The sequence below is a fragment of the Macrosteles quadrilineatus genome, unplaced genomic scaffold, assembly GCF_028750875.1.
Source record: "Macrosteles quadrilineatus isolate MER2022 unplaced genomic scaffold, UCM_ALF_1.0 Scaffold_3__2_contigs__length_128488019, whole genome shotgun sequence".
Lineage (NCBI taxonomy): Eukaryota > Metazoa > Arthropoda > Insecta > Hemiptera > Cicadellidae > Macrosteles > Macrosteles quadrilineatus.
Genome location: NW_026542596.1, coordinates 1,632,088 through 1,654,676, shown reverse-complemented (window position 1 = coordinate 1,654,676; position 22,589 = coordinate 1,632,088). Strand labels below are relative to the sequence as shown.

Sequence of the window (22,589 nt, the reverse complement as noted above, 5' to 3'; positions counted from 1 at the left end):
CTATTTACAATAATGCAACTATATGTTACTAAGCAACCGATACATACTTTCGTTACATTGTTTACTATCAAAATTTACAACTGAATTTTAAAACAGCTGATTTTTACTCCCTAGAGTGTAAAATGCTACTATAGACCCGCAACCATTTTGTATTTAATATGGATGTAGGCTATATGCTGCAGTATGACGAAAAGATTATTTAATCCGATATAATTATTATATAAATTAATTAAGACTAAAATTCATACCCCCTTGGTGACTAGAGGCTAAAATGGTATTCTTTTATGTAAAATATATTCCAAAAAAATATAATTATGAAAATGGAAAATATTCTTAAAAAGGTCAAACATATGAATTTTTCAACAATCTTAGATAATAGAATTAACTTTTGCAAATAGGTTTTATACTTAAAAATCTACTTTTTTAAAAGAAATATGTCCTTGATACGGTGGAAGGTCCACAATAAGTCGGAAGAAACCCTAAAAAGAACAAAGCTGAGTAAAATATTTAATTAAATTTTAAAATTAGGTCACATTTTGTTTTTAGAACACATGTTTAATTACATTTAAATTAAATTAAATAACAAGGTTAGAGTATAGTAGGTCGAGTGGTACACTGAATAAAAGGGCATTATTGGGAAAACACAGTGCCACAGCTTCGATCTCAAAAGGTTCATCCTAGCTAAAGTAGCAGAGGTTTGAAATTACGGACTTCTCCTCGAAATTACTTTCAGCTGTTTTGGCTAAAATTATGCCTTTTTGAGATTGGCTTGCGTACTGTGTTTATTAAGAGATTTAATTTTACTTACTGCTTTATGGGTTTTTTCAGAAGAGGGCCGCTAATATTTAAGTTGTGGAGAGACCACAGTTTAGGATAGGCGATTTTTTTTAATATTGTGATTATTTCTGTTCAGTAAACAAACAAAAACTGCGAGGAAAGTTAAATTAACCTAACCTAAACTGTGGTTTTTCCACAGTTTAAATAGGGGTGGCCCTCTTCTAAAAAACCTCGCTTGATGACATTCTAAAACCTGTTAGGATTGTTCTTGTAATGTCTATCATATTTTATTCAAAACGTAGATTTTTGGTATTGGTACTAACATTAACATTTATTTACACATGCTCGTACATAACATAAGCTTCGTTGCATCAGCTGAAAAAAGTTAAAATAACGATGCCGTCCCAGGACTTGTTTTTGACATTGTATATCTTAAGATATTGTTTGTTTGTGTTTTTTTTTTAATCAAAATAAAAGTTATGCAAACCAAAATTTTACCAATTTAAACGTTATGTTTTCAGGGTAGTGTGAGTGCAGTGGTCAATGAGTTGAAAACTGAGAAGCATTCATTTTATTTGTGATGAGAAGAATTCAGTGAATACGAAGAGTGAAACAGTCTCGTGTGTCAATGTAATTGTATAGTATTTATTTTCTATGTTATTGTTGTAAATAATTTTAATTTTTACTTTTAGACATACAAATTAACAATCTGTGGTTGGTTTTAAATATAGTGGATCTGATTTAAAATTATCTATTATTTCTTACTTAAAAAAATATTTTCCAACAACATTCAATTGTTTTTTTGTTTCTTTTTATAACTGTAATGTTATATTATAATGAAAAATCTTAGTAAATTAGTTTTTATTTTCAGGATTTTAGTGTTTTTAAAATAAATTAGGCCTACCATTTATTAAGAGATTTAAAGAGAAATTTAAAATATTTTAATCCTATAAAAAAAATATTTTTTTGTATATACATTTTATTTGACAAAAACTACAATCATTTCCATATTATTTATATCAGTCAGTGCTTTTAAAACCAATTTGAATAAATTAACGTTAATGTCATATTTGTTATAAAGCATTTTTTTATCTATAAATTTAGTTTTATAGATAGAATCATTTAATTTTCATTACATGGATACATCTTGTTACTTGTCATTGTAATACTTTTGTTAACGTCCACATTTTGTATTAATATTCGTTTAGGAAAACTGATTAAATACTTTGACAGAAATTCTTAAAATTAAAATAGGCTAAAGAAAAATGTAAACAATGTAATCGGATTGTGTCCACATTACCATGAACTTGTATAGTTGTTGAATTTAAGTAAACAGTTTAAAGTTTAAAAGATGTCGACTTTGTTTCCAAGCTATAAAACAATGTCAAGAACTTTAACCATTTGTTCCAAGGTTTAACAGCTCCTATCGGGCTCTTGTGCAACAATTCTATTAACATTTTGAACTCGATAACACAGAATCTAATCGCATTTAATTACCAATCATCACCAGAGCTATAAATCATGCTTTGGATTATACCGCCGTCGAAAACATGCGAATCATCCCAATATTTGCTATCATTTAAAATTTAAGTGTCACCTCCGGTTGGCAAGGCAAATATGTTGTCTCAATAATATTAATCCAGTAATATATTTTATTGGCGTGTTTAGGTTAAATAAAGTATACAATGTTTACACTAAGTATTCAAACTAATTATATATATATATATATATATATGACATTCCCTTTATTTGTGGGGGTGCGATCGGTCTACTGATTAGAGCCAGGACTTACGACTTATATGCCCTTGAGGCATGACCCCCACAAGGGCTGGTGCAACTCTGGTCAAAAGGCCCGGGCCCCCTATTTATGTTTAATTTTTGTTATTGAAGAGTATTTTCCAGCGGATCATAGATTTAAAATTCAAATAGCCTACATATAGTTATTACAAAATCAAAGTAAAAAATAATATTATTTCTAGATTTTTTAGGTTTAGTTAAGAATTGGCGAAAGTCACTTGACTTTTCAGACGTTATTAATGGTTTTAGTGAAAAGAATATTAAGAAAACTATGATTATATAGACCGTAGACCATCATACATAAAAGTAAGGTTTTAATAATCTATGGTAGTAACATGAAGGGTACATTATCAATGACAAAGTTAAACATGGACAACCTAATGCGGCTATGAGGGGAAAACATTTGGTAGAAATCATTAAAAAACAGGATCAGCTTTAATAAGGATGATAAGCTTGGCTGGAAAACTGTTATGAATTTTGTTTTAATGTTATGTTACAGAGTTAACTCCGATTTTATTTGCGATTGTTATTGAATATACTTATCCACATGAAGTAGAAGTTCTTCTATCACTACAGGATAATAATAAAGAGTTATATTTTAGGTAAATGCACAGGGAGTGTCTCAGGGATACATTTTATGTTTACTATTCTTCAATATGTTTACTTTATTTAGGATTAAATTGAGTATCATGTTTTTAGTGCTATATTATATGAAATGTTTTATTATGATGCAAAGAAAACTTGCATTGGTTGCTCATTTCACTGTGTTGATAAACTACATTTCATCTTAACAATTTTAATTCAGATAACCAAAATTTTGAAAGAGTTTTCTGAAGATAATACAAACATAAATAATTTTGTATGTTTACGATACACTCCCACTCTCAATTCGAGGGCTTGTGTTTTTCATGTTATAGTTGTCACGATTATTAGCATCCCTTTTTAAACATTGTACAATTGACTATGATATAGTCAATGATTGTACTAAAAACTAATGTTAATTTTCGTTTAGCTAATTATAAGCGTATTATTTACGAATACGTTTTTTGTTCAATAGGTATATCATGTTACACATGATCACTACGACATGTTTTTGTAGTCAATATGCTTGTACTGGAACACCTGCAATAATTATGATACTAACTGTGCCAATGGCGTGACTATTCGATTGCCGTATTCAGTCTACAGGAACACTAAAAATACACCATTTACCGGTACGTGTTTAACAAGTTCTCTACAATATTTTGATATTTTTGTCAACTAATAACTTAAAGAGGAAATGCCAATTATTACATGAGAGCGGCAATGGTTTTGTAAAGAGCATTATGTAAGGTACGTGCGAAAGTTGGATTCGCCTTACCTGTGTGGATGTTGAGTTGATGGTTGGTGTTGGTTTGTGGACTCTTTTACTTATGGCTAATAAAACACTAGAAATAACCGGGATTTACAGAATTAATATTTTGCTTGACTTACAGAAAAATGCAAACCATTATCGTTTTCCGAATCAACTGTCGCCGTAGAATTTACTGTTTTAGCGAATTTCCCTATAACGAAATAGCTATTACCGTAGGTGGCACGGTAACACCTAGGCCTGGGCCCGATTTACTTTTTTATTTAGAAGTGCCCAGAGGCCAAAAACACCTTTTGTTCAAATGTTTATATATGTATAAGATACTATTCTTATATGTAATATATATATAAGATTTATCTATCAGACTATCTATAAAATCTATCTGACTTATCTATAGATTTATATACATATATATATACATGTATAAGCCCGTGAACGCGATAACATGAGTAGTTTTTGTCCGATTTTGGTGAAATTTCGTTTCCAATAGCCAACTTAAATATTAGAGTATTATATTGTCAGTGATAAGGCATTACTTTATGAGGTACAATGTCATCAAAGTTAATTAACTGCAGAACGAATTTTCTATTTTTGGCATCTTTTTTACAGACCAAAAAGATAATAGTTTTTTGTCTTCAGCTTCAGTTTTTATTCACACTTTTGATGTCTTTAATCAATCAATCTTTTCCTAAGAGTGGAAAATCTGCGTTATTCAATTACATCTAAAGTGTTGCCGAAATTTAACAATTTGAGTGCTCGACAACGTTCCTAAAAATTCGGGCCCATCTTTTGCCAACCTCCTAGTTGGAATATTTTAGAATTTATAAGAGTTACAGAATTTAGCTTTGAATCCTACATTAGTAGCTTTAAAACCTACCTCAACCCGTAACTACAACTATCTAAAAATATGATACTGGCATTTCTGGGCATACTGGGTTTTCCTAGCTGTCAAATTTGGCTGCCGAATAAGGCTATGGGATTGTGAACGTCGTGCGAGTTCATGTGCCTGCGGTTTTAGGGTGGAGCCTATGAAGTGACTTTTCTCCATGCACCAGTAGCAGCTGTAGAGCTACAGTCATCGTCATGTTCCTTACTTCAGTCCTTGTGGAGTTACTGCAGCACGCAACTACACTTATAACTTAAGTCACGTTGTTCGTTTGTTCCGCCTTCCTTCGTTAGACGCTGTGATTGCGGCAAATGGAGCAACCGCTACCCAAAACCTCCAACTAACAGTTACACATTCTTAAACTAGCTGTGTCGAAAACACGGTTTACTACTTCTTATCGTACATACAATAAATACACTAAGGAAACTAAAGCTGTGTATAAGTTTGAACTGTTTGCCTTAAAATATTTATGTTTGGTGTTTCTTATTTGTGGTTATTTTATTATTTATTTATAGTACCTGACAAATAAAGAATACTAAAATATATTTTTTTATTCTAACTTAAAAGAACACGTTTCCTTACAAGAAAGTAACAATGAAATCGACGTTTAAATAGCTGTTATTCCGTACCTGCATGATAACTTTGTCTTTATGTACCTTATTTATATATTATTCTGGCAATAAATATTTTGGTCAAAACCACCTTTTTATGGAAATGTATTCAACGTAAGTGATAATATTGAATATTATATATTATCTTAATAATTACGGTAAACGATACGATAATGTGTATCTTAAAAACTTTACATAATTATTAATGGATGGAAAATGAAAAGTATATAATTGAGTAACACACCCAGTTGCGGCTTTGCTCTTGACGATTAAATTTATAAAGCTAAATGTTTTATCTGATAGAAAATAATAAAAACCAATTATTAATAATATCTAAAAATAAAATGCTTATTTAATAAACCTATTCATACTTATTGTTGTACTATAAGTATTAATTACCTTAGTTGAACACATTGTGAATACTGTAGTTAAAATAAGGTAAAACTCCTTCATTTGTAACATTTTAACATTTCTTCCTCCAGGAGCTTCGGACTTCTCACTGGTAAGACCTACATAATGTGTAGGACCAAAATACTTTTCCTGCTATATCTCCTTTCATTTTCATACCATTCTTTTTAGTAATAATATGAAATTTATTCAGTTACAAATATGATATTGACATTGTTTATTAGTTGGATATGAACTTCTAAAAATCTAATTTCCATATTGGAGTTCAAAAGACATTGAAATTAGTTAAAGATCATAAAATAGTTGCTAATAAATTGAAAAAAATTAACTTTTACTTTACCGTACTTACCAACATAAAATTATTACATCTAGGCTCAGTTACATTTGTTGGTACGTATAGAGTTGTATATTTGTACAAAGTATATGTGATATTGTAATAATGCTTGCTCATAATTATGCCGTATAGCGTGTTTATACCTCTTATGGCATTTTAAAACTATAAATTCTGATTCAATTAACTGAATTAATGATAGTAAAATCATCTATAATAGGTTTGTTTTTTATATTCTGAACAAATAATGACACACTAACTATTTCATAACATATTGCAACAAACAATATGACCATTTAAACATTTGCACAATGTTTAAGTTTCTTTTATTCAGTTCTAACGAAGCCTATAGATTATATAATTGGCTGCCTCAAGGTTGTGCATTATTTAACTTTTCAGTTTCATTCAATTGCTTTCAGCTATGCTGTATTATGAGTAAGGAAATAAAAGGATGAATTATATCAGATTAAAGTTACCTTCCAATAACAGTGTGCTATTTAAATACAATAAGCTGCCAAACTGTTCATAATAAGTGAAAAGTAAACAATTTTCAGCAGTTTACTCTGTTTAATGTCATGCATAGTAACTGTTGACAAGTAGACACATGTATAAACAAGCATGTGTTTCATAATCTATTATAGATAGTATAAAATGTTGAATCTTCCTACTAAACCTTAACTACCAAACCATGAGAACAGTTTACGCGTTACTGGCCATATTAGGGTGCTCATCAGGTAAAATTGACACCAACTATTAATATTCTTGGCTGTATTCTTACTTATGACTTTTAAGGATATAATCTTTTTATTTTTATTTATTAGCTGGTATTTTGTAAGCTAACATAACAGTTAATACCTTACTTAGGAATAAACTTATACATAAAAATTTAGAGGATGTTTTCAAGCGATGAGGTTGTCATTATATTATAAAAGAAACGAGTTCTTGCCAAGTATGCTGATCTAATCTTTTTGTAAGGCCTTATTTGAGTGATTGAAAAGGTGGGACACTCACTGTCACTACGAAACTATTAGCATTTGGTTACGAGACTGTTACCAAATGTAATGCAAGTATGTTTATTTTTCCAAAGCATAAAACATGTTTCCATGTAAATTTTCTTGGGACAACATATTGTATTCAGCAGGTTTAAGTATTTTGTTTTCATACCAACAATCTATACGTGATGTTATAGTATTTTAGATTTATGATGTTTTCTAATTTGTGGGCATACCTGGTTTGTAATTTAAATTTATTCTCGTACAGAAACATTGCACTTGGTAATAGGAATTTTTAAACCGGGCTTCAGATTTTCTAGATTTCGTGGCTATCAAAGTCTTCCAATATATTCCATGAAGAAAGTTCCAAATTAAATTTACCTACTACCACTAACTGTATGGTTGAACTTTTAATACTCAATAAAATTGTCCTTCTACAATTATAAGTTCTTAAACTAGAACTAGAAGAGAAAACCTTCCTCCTTTAGTATCACAGTTGTTTATATAGTTACACCAAAATAAAATACTCCATACTAACTCAATAACAAAGAAAGAACCAATAAAATTTAATAGAATTTAGATGCATTACCTTAATATTAATCATCGGTTATAGATGCATATACTTTTTTCTGCTTTAAGGTTATATTACTATAGTTCGGCCGCTTAGAAAGCGACCTCCTCCAGCATTGGTTTAGCATTAGCGCGCAGGTCGTTTTCTAAGCGGCCGAACTATAGTTTTATAAGTATTAATGTTGCCATTAGTACTCAATTAAAACTCTTTTTACAGCTGTTAATCTAAATTTTGGTGGTTTGTTCAAAATTGATTTAACAATTGATGCTAACATAAGAGAGGCTTTGAATAAACTCACCAACGACTGCCCAGTAGCTCAAGATCAGGTTTGTCCTTCTCAGGTCACATACTGGCTTTACACAAGGTAAGGAACTACAACTTCCCTGCCGTTGTGGCTTTTGCCAAGTCAGTGTGTCATGATGTCCTCCTAACAAATCCACAATTCGTCGCTCCTCACCATCTGCCACCTACTAACTCCATCCTCCGCATAAAAGTTCCTCTCGGTCTTTTTTCACCACCTACGATATAACTTCTTAGATTTCTATAAAGTAAGGATTAGGGTAGATATGATAGATTAATAGAATAGCGTTGAAATATAAAATCTAGATATAGTAACAGGGCAAGAAGCATTTTCTCTAGATTTAGTATTGTAACGTAAGCTTCAGGTCAATGAAATCACTTGTGGTTTTTTTACTGTTTCTTAATCCCATTTTCAATTGAAGTGCAGGTATGCAAAATGTGTTCCCTGCTCTGAAATCAGTTTGATTGACATTTATGACGGCATTAAAAACTGAAAATATTCTTCTTTGTTTGAAGTTCATTGTTGGTGATGGCGAGTTAATGTTGTTCAAAGGTTTATTGCGGACATTTTTCATCACGAATGTAAAAAACAATACACAACGTTTTGGGATCTGGAATCTGATCCCGTCCTCAGGTGAAAAAAACTAAACTAACACATTACAACTAACAATACACAAACGCCCAACCGTTGGAATGTAAGTTAGAATGCACTGCAGAGAGTAGTAGTCAAAAAATATGCACTGTATAGCAGTCAAGTCATGATACAACAAGCAAATAATAACAAATCACAAAACACTAAAATATTCTATTTTACAAAAACCTTTTTCTGTTTTTTGGCGAATAGCAAAAGTTCAGAATATCGAAGGTGTGTCAAATCGCTTGTGGTAGCTTTGTCTTTTATCTAATATTAATCCGTAAGGTAACTAACTATTTACGCTGACTAACAATCAAGGATCTTAAGGCTAAGTTTCGAAGTCTCAAAAGGAAATTCATCAACATGATAATTTAAATTTCAGAGATAATAGAGATGGAAGACAGATAGACGAAAATGACTTGGGAGGTGCAGGGTTCATAAAAAAACAACTGAAGATCATTGTACATGGATACACAAATGACAGAAATAGCCTAATGATGACGTCCTTGATAAACGGTATGAATGGTGTAAATCAACAGTTTACGAAAAACAAGCTTAATACAATAGAAGTAAAATTAAAAAGATTCACTAGTTCATTGCATACCTTAAAACATTATTTTTTTAATGTTATTACAATTTTTTTTACCCATTATAGGTTGGGTCGGTGATAAATGAAAAACTATTTTTAGATTGTGTACAAATTTACAGAGCCACAATGTAGCTTTTAATATTGTTGCAGAATTTAAAATCTTAATTACCAACTTGTGATCCCACTTAAATTTACTCATGATTCTATTTAAAGCTACCTATTATACTTACTTATAATCCTACCTGAAGCTGCTTGTGGTCCTAGGTAATCCTACTTGTAATTCCACATTTAATCAGTTGAGACCCTATTAAAAAAACCAGTTCGAGTGATTCTCCTTTTTGTCCCTTTGCTATTCCATTTTAGTCCGCATATGATGCCATTAGTGCCTCACGTGGCAATGATTTAATTTTCTCTTCAATAATAAAATAATGATGTAACTTACAAATATACATGATATTTCAGCCTACTTGGACTACGGAGAGTACAACATCATCGGCATCGACTGGGGATATTTTGTAAAGGATGGATGTTACCTACAGGGTGTCTACAGCATCAACCCTGTAGCCGCTTGTCTTTCAGGCTTCCTTAAGAAGGTTATAGATTGCCATGGATTGGAGAACTTTGAAAACATAGTTCACATACTAGGACACAGCCTGGGAGGACATGTCGCTGGAAGAACGTCCTCCCAGATGCAAAGAAAACATGGCGTCCAGTTTGCCAGACTTACAAGTATGTATTAAAACTTATTTTGTTATAAAGACCCCAAACTTACATACTAAAGTAAATATTAGTATTCGGTCGGTAGTTGGCTTGGTCATCAAGCCCCTCCAGTCCACATCCACCTCCTCATTCGGCTCCTACTTTCTCATTATCCTCCGGAACATCTTGCTTTGGGCCTTGCAGACGGTTTTCTGCCTTCGCCCTTCAGGATCATTTATGGATATGTTATTTTATCAGTGGATTGTCTTATTTTCTAGAAAAAGTTAAGTCCACATAAGCTACTTAAATAGTGAAAAGATATGCCAGCACCTCACCCTTACAACAAAGCTACTAAGGAAATCCATATTAAATAGAAATCAACGCCAATGTCTATAATGAATAACTGTTATTTTTAAGTAAATAGATTCACCAAAAGGGACAATTCCCAAAATAAACACATATTTTCAAAAGTCGTTCTTATTTTGTGATTAGGTAGGCTTACTTCGAAAACTTCTGATTTCAGATTTAAATTTTGCCATTTGTATTTTTGTTACATGCATTCATAGAATAATTTTCATTGTTGGCTCAGCTAGCATTGCAATATTTTTTTTTTTATTCCCCTATTCTATGTTTTTTTTGTTTTTTTTTGTTATTCTGTGTATATTTATTGGTTTACTTGTGTGTCATACAGTTTTGTACGCAGCTAGGAAAGTCAGCCCAAATAACAGAAGCAGTCAGCCCAAGCAAAAGTTAAAAAAATATCGGAAACCTTGAGGACCCCCCCCCCCCTCCTCCTCCATGTTTGTGTTTTATGAGGGGTTCCGATGTTTCATTTCCCAGTTTAATGACTCAGAGTCGGTCAATGAGATAAGATTGAATCCAGCTAGTGATACCATAGCCAATACTAAAATAGTGCATTTTAGTTATTCAATCGATAAAAAATGATAAAGATAACTTTCTTCATCAAGTTTGGAAAATGTGCTTAGGATTTGATCCTGCTCTGCCACTCTTCTTCTCCGGTGATGAAAATAAAGGAGTAGCTGACTTCAGGGATACATACCACAGCAACATTGGTATACTTGGTCAGAGCGCGGCTGAGGCGGATGTTGATGTATATCTCAACAACGGCCAGTTCCAGCCAGGCTGTGGGTGTGGTAAGTTCTGTGTTTACTAACAAGTTTATTTATTGTACTAAGTAATTAGCAAATTCCTTACTCTAAGTTTATCGATTCTATATTCTGTCAAACGAAGTCTTCTTTAAAGCCACGTGTATGTATTTGGGTGGATACATTATTACAAAGAGCGTTTAAACTAATTACTATCTTGAAAAATTCTAATACTAATGCCTTTGCTAAATCAAAAAAGCAATTTTTGCCACCATCACTTAAAGTGCATGCGGGAATTAGGAGTTTCTAACACATGACTCAAAGTTTAAAAATCTATTAAATCTGAGAATACATTTCTAGCTACAATATGGTAATTTGTGAAATTCTTAAGACATAACTAAAATATAGCGACAATCTCCAAAAGAGGCGGTTAGTACAAAAACTACCATGAGAAAGGTTTTTTTTTAAGATGACGCATAGTTATTAAAATTATCATCTGTTATCCTCTAATCTCATTTTCAAAACTGCCGGTTGAATTATTTAAACCATTTAAGTTTGTCATAATCCATTTCCACTTGTTACGGATAGATCTGGCGTGTTCTCATATGAAGAGTGTGTTGTACTTCGCGGAGAGTATCAACTCTGAAATGTGGGGGATCTACTGTAGTGCCTGGAGTAAACTGATAGACGGCAAATGTGACAAACATGCAGAACAAGACCTGAGACTTCTGGGTGACAAGGTGGACCAAAACGAGTGAGTTTTACATTTACTGTTAGATACACACATGAAACATATACCCTAAAGATAGTTGCAAGATTCAATATTTGATTAAGATACTACCATCATCTGACTCTATACGAAAATACGAACTAGGGTAATTTATTTAAATTGCAATCATCACCAACGACAGCAAGCCCAGTTTTCAAGCATTGAAAAGTTACAAACATTAGAAGATTGAACCAAGACATCCCATATATATGGATCAGCTGTCGCCATTTTTTTACTAAAAAAGAATGTAGTTGTGTGAGCCAGACACAGATTGCGCTAGTGTCTAAAACTCTATTTTGTATCTTATTCTTTAGTACTGACATAGTTGCTGGGTCCCAACAGTTGCTATAGCACATAATAAGTCATTCCATCAGTTTGACTTGGTAAAAACCATCGTGTAATTGGCAGAAATCAGTAATTTAGATCAGCGCAATCTGTAGGGGGCTCACATCAACTAAGACAAATTTTATTAAAAACCTGGCTACAACTAACATGGCGATGGAATGTCAAAGATTGAACTGAAGACTATTCAACTGTCACACAAGCCGCTGTACATTAAGGAATTTCAATACTAACGGTAAAGTGTTCTAATTTTTTTATATTAATTTTTTAAATATTTTTTTTAGGAAATATGTTTCCTTCATTACTTTCGGAAAGGAACAATCGCCGTACTTGTTCGACAAGCAGGAGTATATCAATGATGGCACCTTCAATGAATTTGACAGTATAGGCAGAGAAGAATGTTCAGATGTTATAGAGGATAAAATTGTTGCCTACTTGAGTGGAAAATAAAATCTAACACAGCTCCAACTCAAACATTGTGTTGTAATTGTTGATCATAATAAAGTCTTTGTAATAAATTTTGTGTAACTTCACTCGCCTTACTCACTAATGTGTGACTTGTTAAACATTTTATAAACGACTAGCTGCTGAACCTGTGCTTTGCAACAGCGAGAGGCCGCAGAGAAGAGAAAAAGTCGTTCTCATTATTGTTCATTAAGACACAAGTTGCTTATTGCATTGACACATAAACTAAAAATAATATAAACAATTTTACAAACACTTACCATATTTACACATTTACCTTAGATTTTAGAAACCAAAGTTAACTACTTACGGCTTTGTGTTGTAGCATTACCTTTAGTTGAATTTAAGCAGGTGTATATCTAAACCTAACCACTAAATGTCTAGAAACGTAAAAGGGCATAACGTAAGTGCGAGTTGCAATTACATATGTTGTCATCAACAGAGCACACAGACATGACCTATGCTATGATACCTATCACGTAGCGTATGAATCACAGGTCAAAAAACTTAACATTTTATAATAGTATGCTAAGTATAGACTCATAGTAGTTCCAGTATTCAAAGTATATAGAAAAAATATAAGTAGTATCAATCTATTAAGTAGAAACCTTCAGAATTAATGGAAGTCATTCTGATTACAAAACTGCGTAGCAAAGCAAATTGTGTACAAATCATCTCTTAAGCCGGGTTTTCCTAGGCACGGAAGCGGAGAGCGGAGAGAGAAACGCGGAGAGCGGAATTGAAATTAACATGGCATTCCGCTCTGCTTCTAGGAAAACAGTAACATTAAATTGCCTAAGACAAGTGGAGTCCGCTCTCCGCGTTCCTCTCTCCGCTCACCGATTCCGCGCCTAGGAAAACCCGGCTTTAAACCTATAAAAAGTATATTAATCCATGTTTTGAAAAATCTATGTATTTATAACTCTGTTATTTCGGAGGCCTAAACCAAACACACGTAAACCCTTTCAAGTTTGTAAATTTAATCCAAAACGTGTATACATCATAAGTTTTCCTAAGTTTTGCTCTAAAATCAATCATTAAAACTACTCTTATTATAGCATATTTAGAAAGCTCGCCGGCGTGGCCTTTGATATGTCAACGCAAAATGTATACCTACGTTGTGAGTTTTCTTATCATGATATAGAAATTGCAAAAAAAAATTAAACTGTCAGAAACAGTACTTTTGGCTTTTGGCCCTTACCACAGAAATTTAGACGTCCACGGGCGCAGCTTGAAGGGATTCAAGGAAGTGAAGTTTGGGCTTTCACCTCCACATTTGGAACGGAAGGCGGAAGATAATGGGGATAGGTCTACTCTTCAAGCTGGTCAATGGCCATATTGTCTTGCTGTCGAGTCTTCGTGCTTGGCAACCCGGCGAATGTTCCTGCCTTCTAGCTACAGCCTCCATCAGGGAGGGAGGCGTGGTGGACTGAGGTCGACTTATTATTTTAAGAAGTGCTCTTAAAGTTAGTTATTTCATGGGCTCTAACTTATTTTATAGATTTTTTTATCATAATATATTATTTTCTACACTTTAACACTAACATTTTAAGAGCTATCATATTCTATGCTTATAATTGTACTTTTTCTTTTCAATTTTGTTCACTTCTTTTAGAAAGTAATATACAAATTTTAATGAGATCATTTGTATTTTATCAGATATGTTGTTGTTCTGTCATGATTGAAGACTTTTTTACTGAGTAAATGTATAGTCAATTACATCATAGGTCTATTGTTATCCTGTTTGTTACTTTAAAATTGCATTATTTTGCACACTGCATATAATTCGTGTTACCACATTGCTTTACTTAAAAGTTTGTTTAAAGATGTATATATTCCAATTTGTTCTAGTTATTTATCTTGTTATGTTTACTAACTCATTTTACTGTTAGCCATTCAAGTTTTTGTTCTTCTTCTGCCAATACTGTTGGCTACTAATGTATGTATTATTAGTGTAAAGGGAGTAATCCGTTAGAAATGAATGGATAGGATCATTATTGTGTTGAATGTAAGCTGTATTGTCCAAAGTATTTTAGTCCTGACAGCCAGACAGCCATACGAATGCCACCTCCTTTTATAGTAGTATATATAATGGAGAATGAAAGATATCGTGAAAATATAAACATTTCTTTTGAATTTTTAAATGCCTATCCTTTGGAGACGCATAAGCATAAACTTGGTGTAAAAATCACAAGTGTGTGCACTGCTTCAAAATTTTACTGTTTTATTTTATTTTCTTGGTGCAGCATTGCTCCAAAAGTCATTATTTCTAAAAGAGCTCATCACTGAGGAACTACTATGAAAGAATGTATACATCCAGGCACTTCGTAAGGCACAGTTCCGAAAATGAGTTTCGGAGCTGCGACTATTGGAGCTATGCATGTCGGACTTTTTGGGGCAGAGCCTGTATCTCATCTGAGATATGGAGTCGAGTTTTTCTCGATTGGTAAAGCTAGTAGAGGCCAATCTTTTACTTTATGCGCCTTTTTTTATTAGGGAAACGATTGCATAGTTGATAGGAAGCCTGTTTCCTCTTGAATTCAAAGTTTTAGTCTACATACCGACTAGTTTAATAAAACCCACTCCTTCAAAAGAAGCTACATACATAGTATACAAGTGTTTTAAATTTCCAAAATTCATTTTACACGCTATTTTTTTGTAAACATTAAATTGTAAATTGTATAGGAACTAACATACGAGGTGATACGCCAGAGCACACTGAACTATTACACCATAGCATGGCTAAGCATAAATTAAATTAGGTATGCTCGTCAAAAACATTACACCTTAAAGATAACCATGACAATTTATTATAAATTCGTGGGTGTTGACATATTTTTCCAAATATGTTTCCTTTAGATTTCCTATAGATAACTATATCGTTAGGGACAGTTGCTTGGGGTGAATTTCCATATTTCATGTCCTGTTTGTACTATCGTCCCTCATAGCTTTTGACTGTCTTTTAGTTGTATTATCAAAATGGTTAAGTCATTGTATTTAATAATTTTCTTCTTGAATCTGTTTGGTGAGTAATATATATTCAAATATTTTTTCACACACTACTATGTGTTGAGCTGTTTTCGTTAGTGTTTACAGCCTGCGAAACATCATATTTTTAAAAGCTGTCCATTGTTTACTACAGAAAGTAACATTGTTAACAACCGAACATTTTTTACTGTCAACAACTTCAGATATTTGTTATTGTTTTATCAACTGTTTCAATTTTCAACAACTAGAGGAAATATTAACTGAAGGCATAAACTAAAAAGTTCTTTGAGTTTTGTAATGGAGAAAATAATTATTCTTTGTTGTGTAGCAAAAGGTAACGTTCCAACACAAGTGAAAGTGGGTTTATACATATTCTTGAATATTTGAAGTGCGAAATTAATGGAGCATGATCTCAAATGTGTAATGACTCACTTTCTACTCTTGTTATGAAATATACTATTAGTACTATGATTATATGATTACCAACCCTTACTTAAATGGTGTATATTCATAATTATCTTAAGGCATACCGTTAAAAAATAAATTAAATACATCCATAATAAAAAAATTATCAATGGAAATATTTAAGCCATTATCTTATGAATTCTATTTTATTGTGTATCTTACAACCAAACACCGTGTCATTACTGTTTAAAAATGAAATGGATATAAATGTTTAATAGCTTTGTAGATTAAATAAACATGTTTTCTTATAAACATTTTGAAAGCTTTATGGAGGTGAGTAAATTGACCAGCACACGTGCTTAATTCTATATTCTATATTCTAATCTCAACACGTGCTTAAGTGTGAAGCAAGCATGCTGTTTTAATCAAACCCCATCCAAAAGCGAGGCCGTAATAACATTACTTCCTTAATGCTTTATATTCTATAGAGTTCTTCAAGCACCTAAATCTAAATCACTCTTAAGATGAACTTGAAACTTAAAATCAACTAATGCAAAGCAATTTTATATATATATATATATATTAACATTTAACATGATTAAAATATTTCAATACTCTAGTATAAAAAGATTATTATGTCTATTCTGATTAGGGGCCTCTATTGGCCAGTTGAGTCGTCTGATTCAGATCATAAGCAGGACGTGTGACGTAGCAGATGACACTACTTGCGCAGGAAATGACGTCACTTTCTGGCTGTACACCAAGTAAGACTAATAATCCTCATTAAATCATTCATTTGTAACGTTTTTACTTTAAGTTTTAAGACTATAGTGTTAGTTATATATAAATACTAGCTGTACCCGCGGGTTTTGCCCCGATAAGTATTCGTATGGCTCAATCACGTCCTGGATGTAGTTCGTTCGCTACGCTCACTCACCTTTAGGTTGGAGCTCGTCCGCTGCGCTCACTTGCCTTCATGTTAGCTCGTTCGCTACGCTAACTCACCTCCAGGTTGAAGTTCGTTCGCTACGCTAACTCACCTCCAGGTTGAAGTTCGTTCGCTACGCTCACTCACCTTTTGGTTGCAAATTAGCTGTTGTCATAAATTACAAAAAGAAATAATAGTGCTGCACCCTGTTGGTAATCCTTGTAACTTTAATGCTATTGAACATCATAGAACAGAACCAACTTGTTTAATTGAAACAGCTGTTAAGAAATTCCTTTTAAATATGAAAAATCATAAGGTTAACATGGGAAATTCCAGAGCCACTGGGGCGGAGCCCGAAAGCCCGATCAGAATAAAAACTACTTAGTTTTCCTATTTAATGCCCAAAGAATCGATGTACCGAATTTCAGCCTCCTAGGTAAATGGGAAGTTGGAGAATTAGTGATGAGTGAGTGAGTGAGTCAGTCAGTCAGTCAGTGAGGGCTTTGCCTTTTATATATTTAGATTCCTAAATCAACAATTACTATAGTAAAATACTATGAGTTTTGGACCGTGGGTAATCTTAGTACGACACCAATGAAAATTAATTTGACACATTTTGCCCATCCTCAAAAGTCTAAAAACACTGTTCAACAGTTTAGCTCTATTAAACAACAACTTAATTTAGTTGTACATTACGAGACTAATTCACGTAGCGAGCCAAGTGTTGTGTTTCTTACTGCATGCTATTCTCGTGTCTATCATGGGTCACAAACAGTCTGAGCTAAGATCACGGTGTGCTGGAAAATATTAATTCGGTCTTATAGATGTCTGATAAGTGACATTATACTCAAACCCATGTACAGGTAATTGAAAAATCGCTGTATTAAGTTTAAAAACATGATTATTTTTAAAAAACTTAAAATAATTCTTTGGGAAGCAAATTTGACTTGGGACCTCTTATATGCATCATCCCAGTACCAATCACCCTGTATATCAAGTTTGGTTTATTTATTCATTTAATGTCTATATTGTTAACATTTGTTTAAAAGACACGTTTTTACCTTCCCCGTAGAAGCAGACCTAAGTACTCGTTAAATCTAATGTTATTTAAATGGGGATGGATATTTGTGTAAAAATCCAACAATAAAAATTTAAATTGGCTTAGTTTGCGTTTTATCTATTGCAGGGGCATTTAATAGAATCAGAGATCGACTTGTAAAGACAAACCACATCTAAGATTGGTCTACAAGTCAATTCAACTATATTTGAAACTCAGAATCCGTAACTGGTGCCAGCACATTATAGACTGATGTTATGAGATGCTATATTTCAGTTTGACTAGAGACACTCCAACGCAGTTGACCCTGAACACTCTAGACAAGGCTCCATGGGTGGACGGAGCCCTTAAGTTCATCGTGCATGGGTTCTCCGTAGACAAGGACTCAGCTATAAATGCTGTTCTTCGACCTGGTAGGCCTATGTGTCAAGTGAATAATTGACATGAATGTAACCTATTTATTTTAATTCTATTAATTTATAACAAAAATATAAAAATTCGTTAATTGAATATAATCAGTTAAGTTAGTATATTATTCATTATTCATTGGCCTTCGTCGTTGACCCTCTGGTGAGGGAATAGACTGCGTCGTTGTTTAATACGGAAAAAATACACAAAAACAAAGACTACACGCACATATGAAATAATAGATAATATAATAGATCAGTCAATTTATGGGAGTGCAGCTGATCTTGTAATTAAAGTTATAGTGCGGGACTTAAGTCTTGAAGGCCTGGTGGGTTCAAACCTAGCTAAACAAGTATATCAAAGTTAGGCCTATGTCACATTGCCATGGGGTAATATGATGTGAGATCACCTACAGTATCGTTTCCAAACTGTGTTCTTAATTTTACAACATATCGAGTTTATATTGAATTTGTGTACACATAATTGTACAAGATCTACAACACCACAAAAAATACCACTATCTACCAATCACTTCCACTATCACAACACTCCACGCCACTTCCACTACTCCAAATACCACTAAACTTTGTAGATATTGGATCACTTTCCAATATCTACAATCAAAATAAAGTTTAATATTATTTGTCATAAGAAATAAGTTTTACCTGCGAAGCTTGGAACATCTTACAATTTAAATTTGCTTTACAATTCGTAAATTAAAGTATTGCTATACCTAATCTATTTAAAAAAGTAATACTCACTTTGGTGAAATCTTAAGGCTTCCAATGTCGTCTATTACAGAAGACATAGTTTAAAGTTGATTTAAATGTGTTTTCAGCTCTATTTTCAGTCGGCGAGTACAACATAGTTTCCGCGGACTGGAGCTCTCTCGGACGCCAAGGCTGCTACACCCAGGCAGTCCGGAATGTCCGGACGGTGGGCAAGTGTGTTTCGGACTTCTTCAACGCTGTCGTCAGGACTCGTCAGTTCCCTTCTGTCCATCTCCTGGGACACAGCATGGGAGCCCACGTGGCAGCCTGGGCGTCCCAGGATATACCTCACTTGCCCAGACTTACTAGTAAGTGAAGCCCACTATTGCAGTTATATCACAGAAACCCAGAATGCTCACCGCGTGGAGCTTTGTCTGTAATATTTAAAATATGGTAGTGACTTGAACAGTTATTACCACCTATAAAACAATAACCATTCTAACTTCGGCTATTTTGAAAACAAATTTATGATAAAATTAATACAAAGCAACTAATTTGATTTACTCTGACAAGAAAAACAATTTGTTTGTCCCTATCAGAACACAATACTATTACTGTACTTTGCCAGTAATTTATTGAAACAAAGAGAGGTGGAGCGTTACGTATAGAGCAAGTGCATTACCGAAGTCATTGTTGCAACAGCTGTTTGCAATGAATGCAGTTGACGGCTGACAGTTTATTTAATTACGTTTACCAGCAACCTGTATTTATTTAAGATTTTTGATTTTTTATCATTTGTTTATATTCAATTACAAGTAAAGCTACAAAGGATCGATCTTTTGCTAATTTGAAATGAACTACATTTTTTGCAAATTGGTGAGTCATTAGCATACTGTGCCTACCTGATGTACTAGTTTTGAGAGTTTAAAAAAGTATTGAAAACCAGATTGTGATTACTGTAGTACTCTACCTAGTCTTTGTTGCGAAATTCAAAACATTAAATTGAAATGTTTTACTTTTAATAATTTTTTAGAACGTTTTATTATTTTTAAGGCTCAAAAATTGCCACAGTACTAAGTAGTTAGTTGAATTTCAGAGTTTGACGTCGCCAACCCGATGTTCAACAACGACCACTCTAGGAGAGGCAACGCTGGCTTCATAGACGTGTATCACTCCAACTGTGGACTGAAGGGACAGAGAAATCCCTCTGGAGATGCTGATGTCTACTTTAACAACAATGTGTTCCAACCTGGGTGTGCATGTGGTAATACCATGAAATCTAACTATCCATTTACTTAATAAAATACGTGTTTTCTCCGAAACATTCATTTTCAGCTGTTCTACTTGGTTCTACTTAACAGATTTTCACGATTGACTTAACTTAACTTATTGCAAACGCAAAGAAACTGGCCATTGAAAAACAAGAACTAGTTTCCTTGATGACGTATGCGATATGTCGTCTGTTTTGTTTCGCTCTCCCACTTCACTCTTCACTTAGATCTTAGCTGTTAGCTGTTCGATTAGCTTAGCCTTCTTTACCTTTTTGTTCTTGGTACAATGTTTTTTAAAAGAAGTTCTGAATTTCTTGTGGTAAATTATTAATGATGTGTCTGGTAATGAAAAATTGTGTTAATGAAAATGTCTGGTAATGTGTGTGTTTCTCTGTTTATGCTATGATGTAGCAGACGACAGTCAGCAGTCATCAACAGGTTCATCTTGTTCAATGGCCAGTTTTTCCTTTGCAATAAGTGATCAGTCAGGCTGTAGACGCTTGTAATTATAACGAAGAAGGTTTCCGGCTCAACCCTATTACTTTCAATTATTTATAAACTTCACTTTCAAAGATTCAGTGTTGCTGAGATTTCATGGTGGTGTTTTTCGGCGTCAACATTATCGTCACTTATTTATTGTTGTTAGACGTGTCACCCTTACTGTGAAGTGACATCCTCAAAGCTAGACTGAGACTAGGTTGTTCCTGTACATCACTTGTATTTCTTTGGCAGATACGGGCTGTTCCCACCTCAGAGCCGTAGAGTTCTATGCGGAGAGTTTATCAACTCCTCTGGTGGCGTTCCCTTGCTCTGGCTGGGACGAATATAAGGAAGGGGGATGCACTACACCTAGACCAGAGGACTTGGTGGTACTTGGTGAAAATGCTGACATACGAGTGTGAGTGCAGTATTTCATTTACAATTGGTCAAATAATGAATGTTAAGCCACTGATAGAGTGTGCTGATGTCAAATATTCTTGTAATTTTTCCTTACAAAACCGTTATAACACAAGCCGAACTTTTCCCCCTTATAGTTTATCATAGAATTAAATAAAATACAAAATATCCCTTTAATATTCTGTGTTCTCTTTGAATGTATTAACATGGAATATAGCTATACGATGAGTGGGAAAGGATGTTCAGTATAGGCCTACCTACTAACCTATAATAATGTGTGATGTGATAATTTATCAACAGTTATTTTGCGTAAATGTTTGCACTATTTTTTTGTACGATGAAAACAGTGAACCTGATTGATACACTACAATCTATGTACTCGTACCTAACACGATAATTGCTTTCTTTGTAACGTTACTTTTTCGCCGATTCTACTTGACCAATCTTTAAGAATTTGATGATAGTTTGAAGCTTATGATTCAGGAGAGGGGAGGGACAAATGTTAACTTATAAGGTCATTTCATTTAGGGCCTACCAATATCATTCAAATAAAAGTAAGTACATGCCAAACAAGTTCTGTAACAGCTGATAGGGTTGAAACTTTGAATAATTTTTACAAATTTTCTGATAACAGGTCTAATTGTTATCCCACAAAAAGGTATGTAGTCCTAATAATATTATTTTAGTAGTTTTACGTAACTGAAAATGAGGTGAAAATTATGAAAATGGCGTGTTATCAATATTTTTTTCATATTTTGTTTAGTGTGTAGGCCTATATTAAGGGATTTTCTGAAAAAGATTAAAAAGATTATATTGTGATTTAAAAGGAGGGGTTCGTTCATGGCGTTCACGAATTCCAAATCGCCATTTCTTCTCCACGCAGATGTATACACAGAAGAAGCCAGCTTTGACAGGTTCAAAAACATCGTAGGCGCTGAATGCTCAATCGCATACAACTTCAAGACACTTCTGAGAGACTGGTTGTGATGTGAACACTGTAGGAGAATATTGCATTTGCCGAATAAAAATAAAGTGGTATTACAAGAATATATTAGTCTAGAAAATGTTTATTTTTGTCACTACAAACTTAAGCAGATTTTAGGAGGTATAATTTATCATACATTTGCCTTTATACTTTATGCATGATATATAAAACTGTATTAAGCTCAGCTCTAGCTGTTAATTATTTTTAATGATTTGACAAATTAAAATAGTATTCAAACACGTCATATTACTATGATAATATGAAGAAGAGCCTACGATGTTTTACATCACATATAAATCTAACTAAATCAAT

General features: G+C 33.2%; 2 protein-coding genes across 2 annotated transcripts; both read left to right on the top strand.

Moving 5' to 3' along the window:
• The first annotated feature begins 6,671 nt into the window (after nucleotides 1-6,671).
• LOC128988738 (phospholipase A1-like) lies at nucleotides 6,672-12,661 on the top strand. The gene is made up of 7 exons (XM_054410336.1): nucleotides 6,672-6,895; nucleotides 7,941-8,088; nucleotides 9,041-9,174; nucleotides 9,710-9,976; nucleotides 10,933-11,100; nucleotides 11,641-11,806; nucleotides 12,448-12,661. The coding sequence occupies exons 1-7, from the start codon at nucleotides 6,850-6,852 to the stop codon at nucleotides 12,611-12,613; spliced, it is 1,095 nt and encodes a 364-aa protein (XP_054266311.1). The 5' UTR covers nucleotides 6,672-6,849; the 3' UTR covers nucleotides 12,614-12,661.
• A 2,821-nt stretch (nucleotides 12,662-15,482) lies between these two features.
• Nucleotides 15,483-22,332, top strand: LOC128988739 (inactive pancreatic lipase-related protein 1-like). The gene is made up of 7 exons (XM_054410337.1): nucleotides 15,483-15,653; nucleotides 16,674-16,785; nucleotides 18,283-18,419; nucleotides 19,253-19,492; nucleotides 20,221-20,388; nucleotides 21,128-21,293; nucleotides 22,120-22,332. Exons 1-7 carry the CDS (start codon nucleotides 15,608-15,610, stop codon nucleotides 22,277-22,279), a joined length of 1,029 nt encoding a protein of 342 aa, XP_054266312.1. The 5' UTR covers nucleotides 15,483-15,607; the 3' UTR covers nucleotides 22,280-22,332.
• The last annotated feature ends 257 nt before the right edge of the window (nucleotides 22,333-22,589 follow it).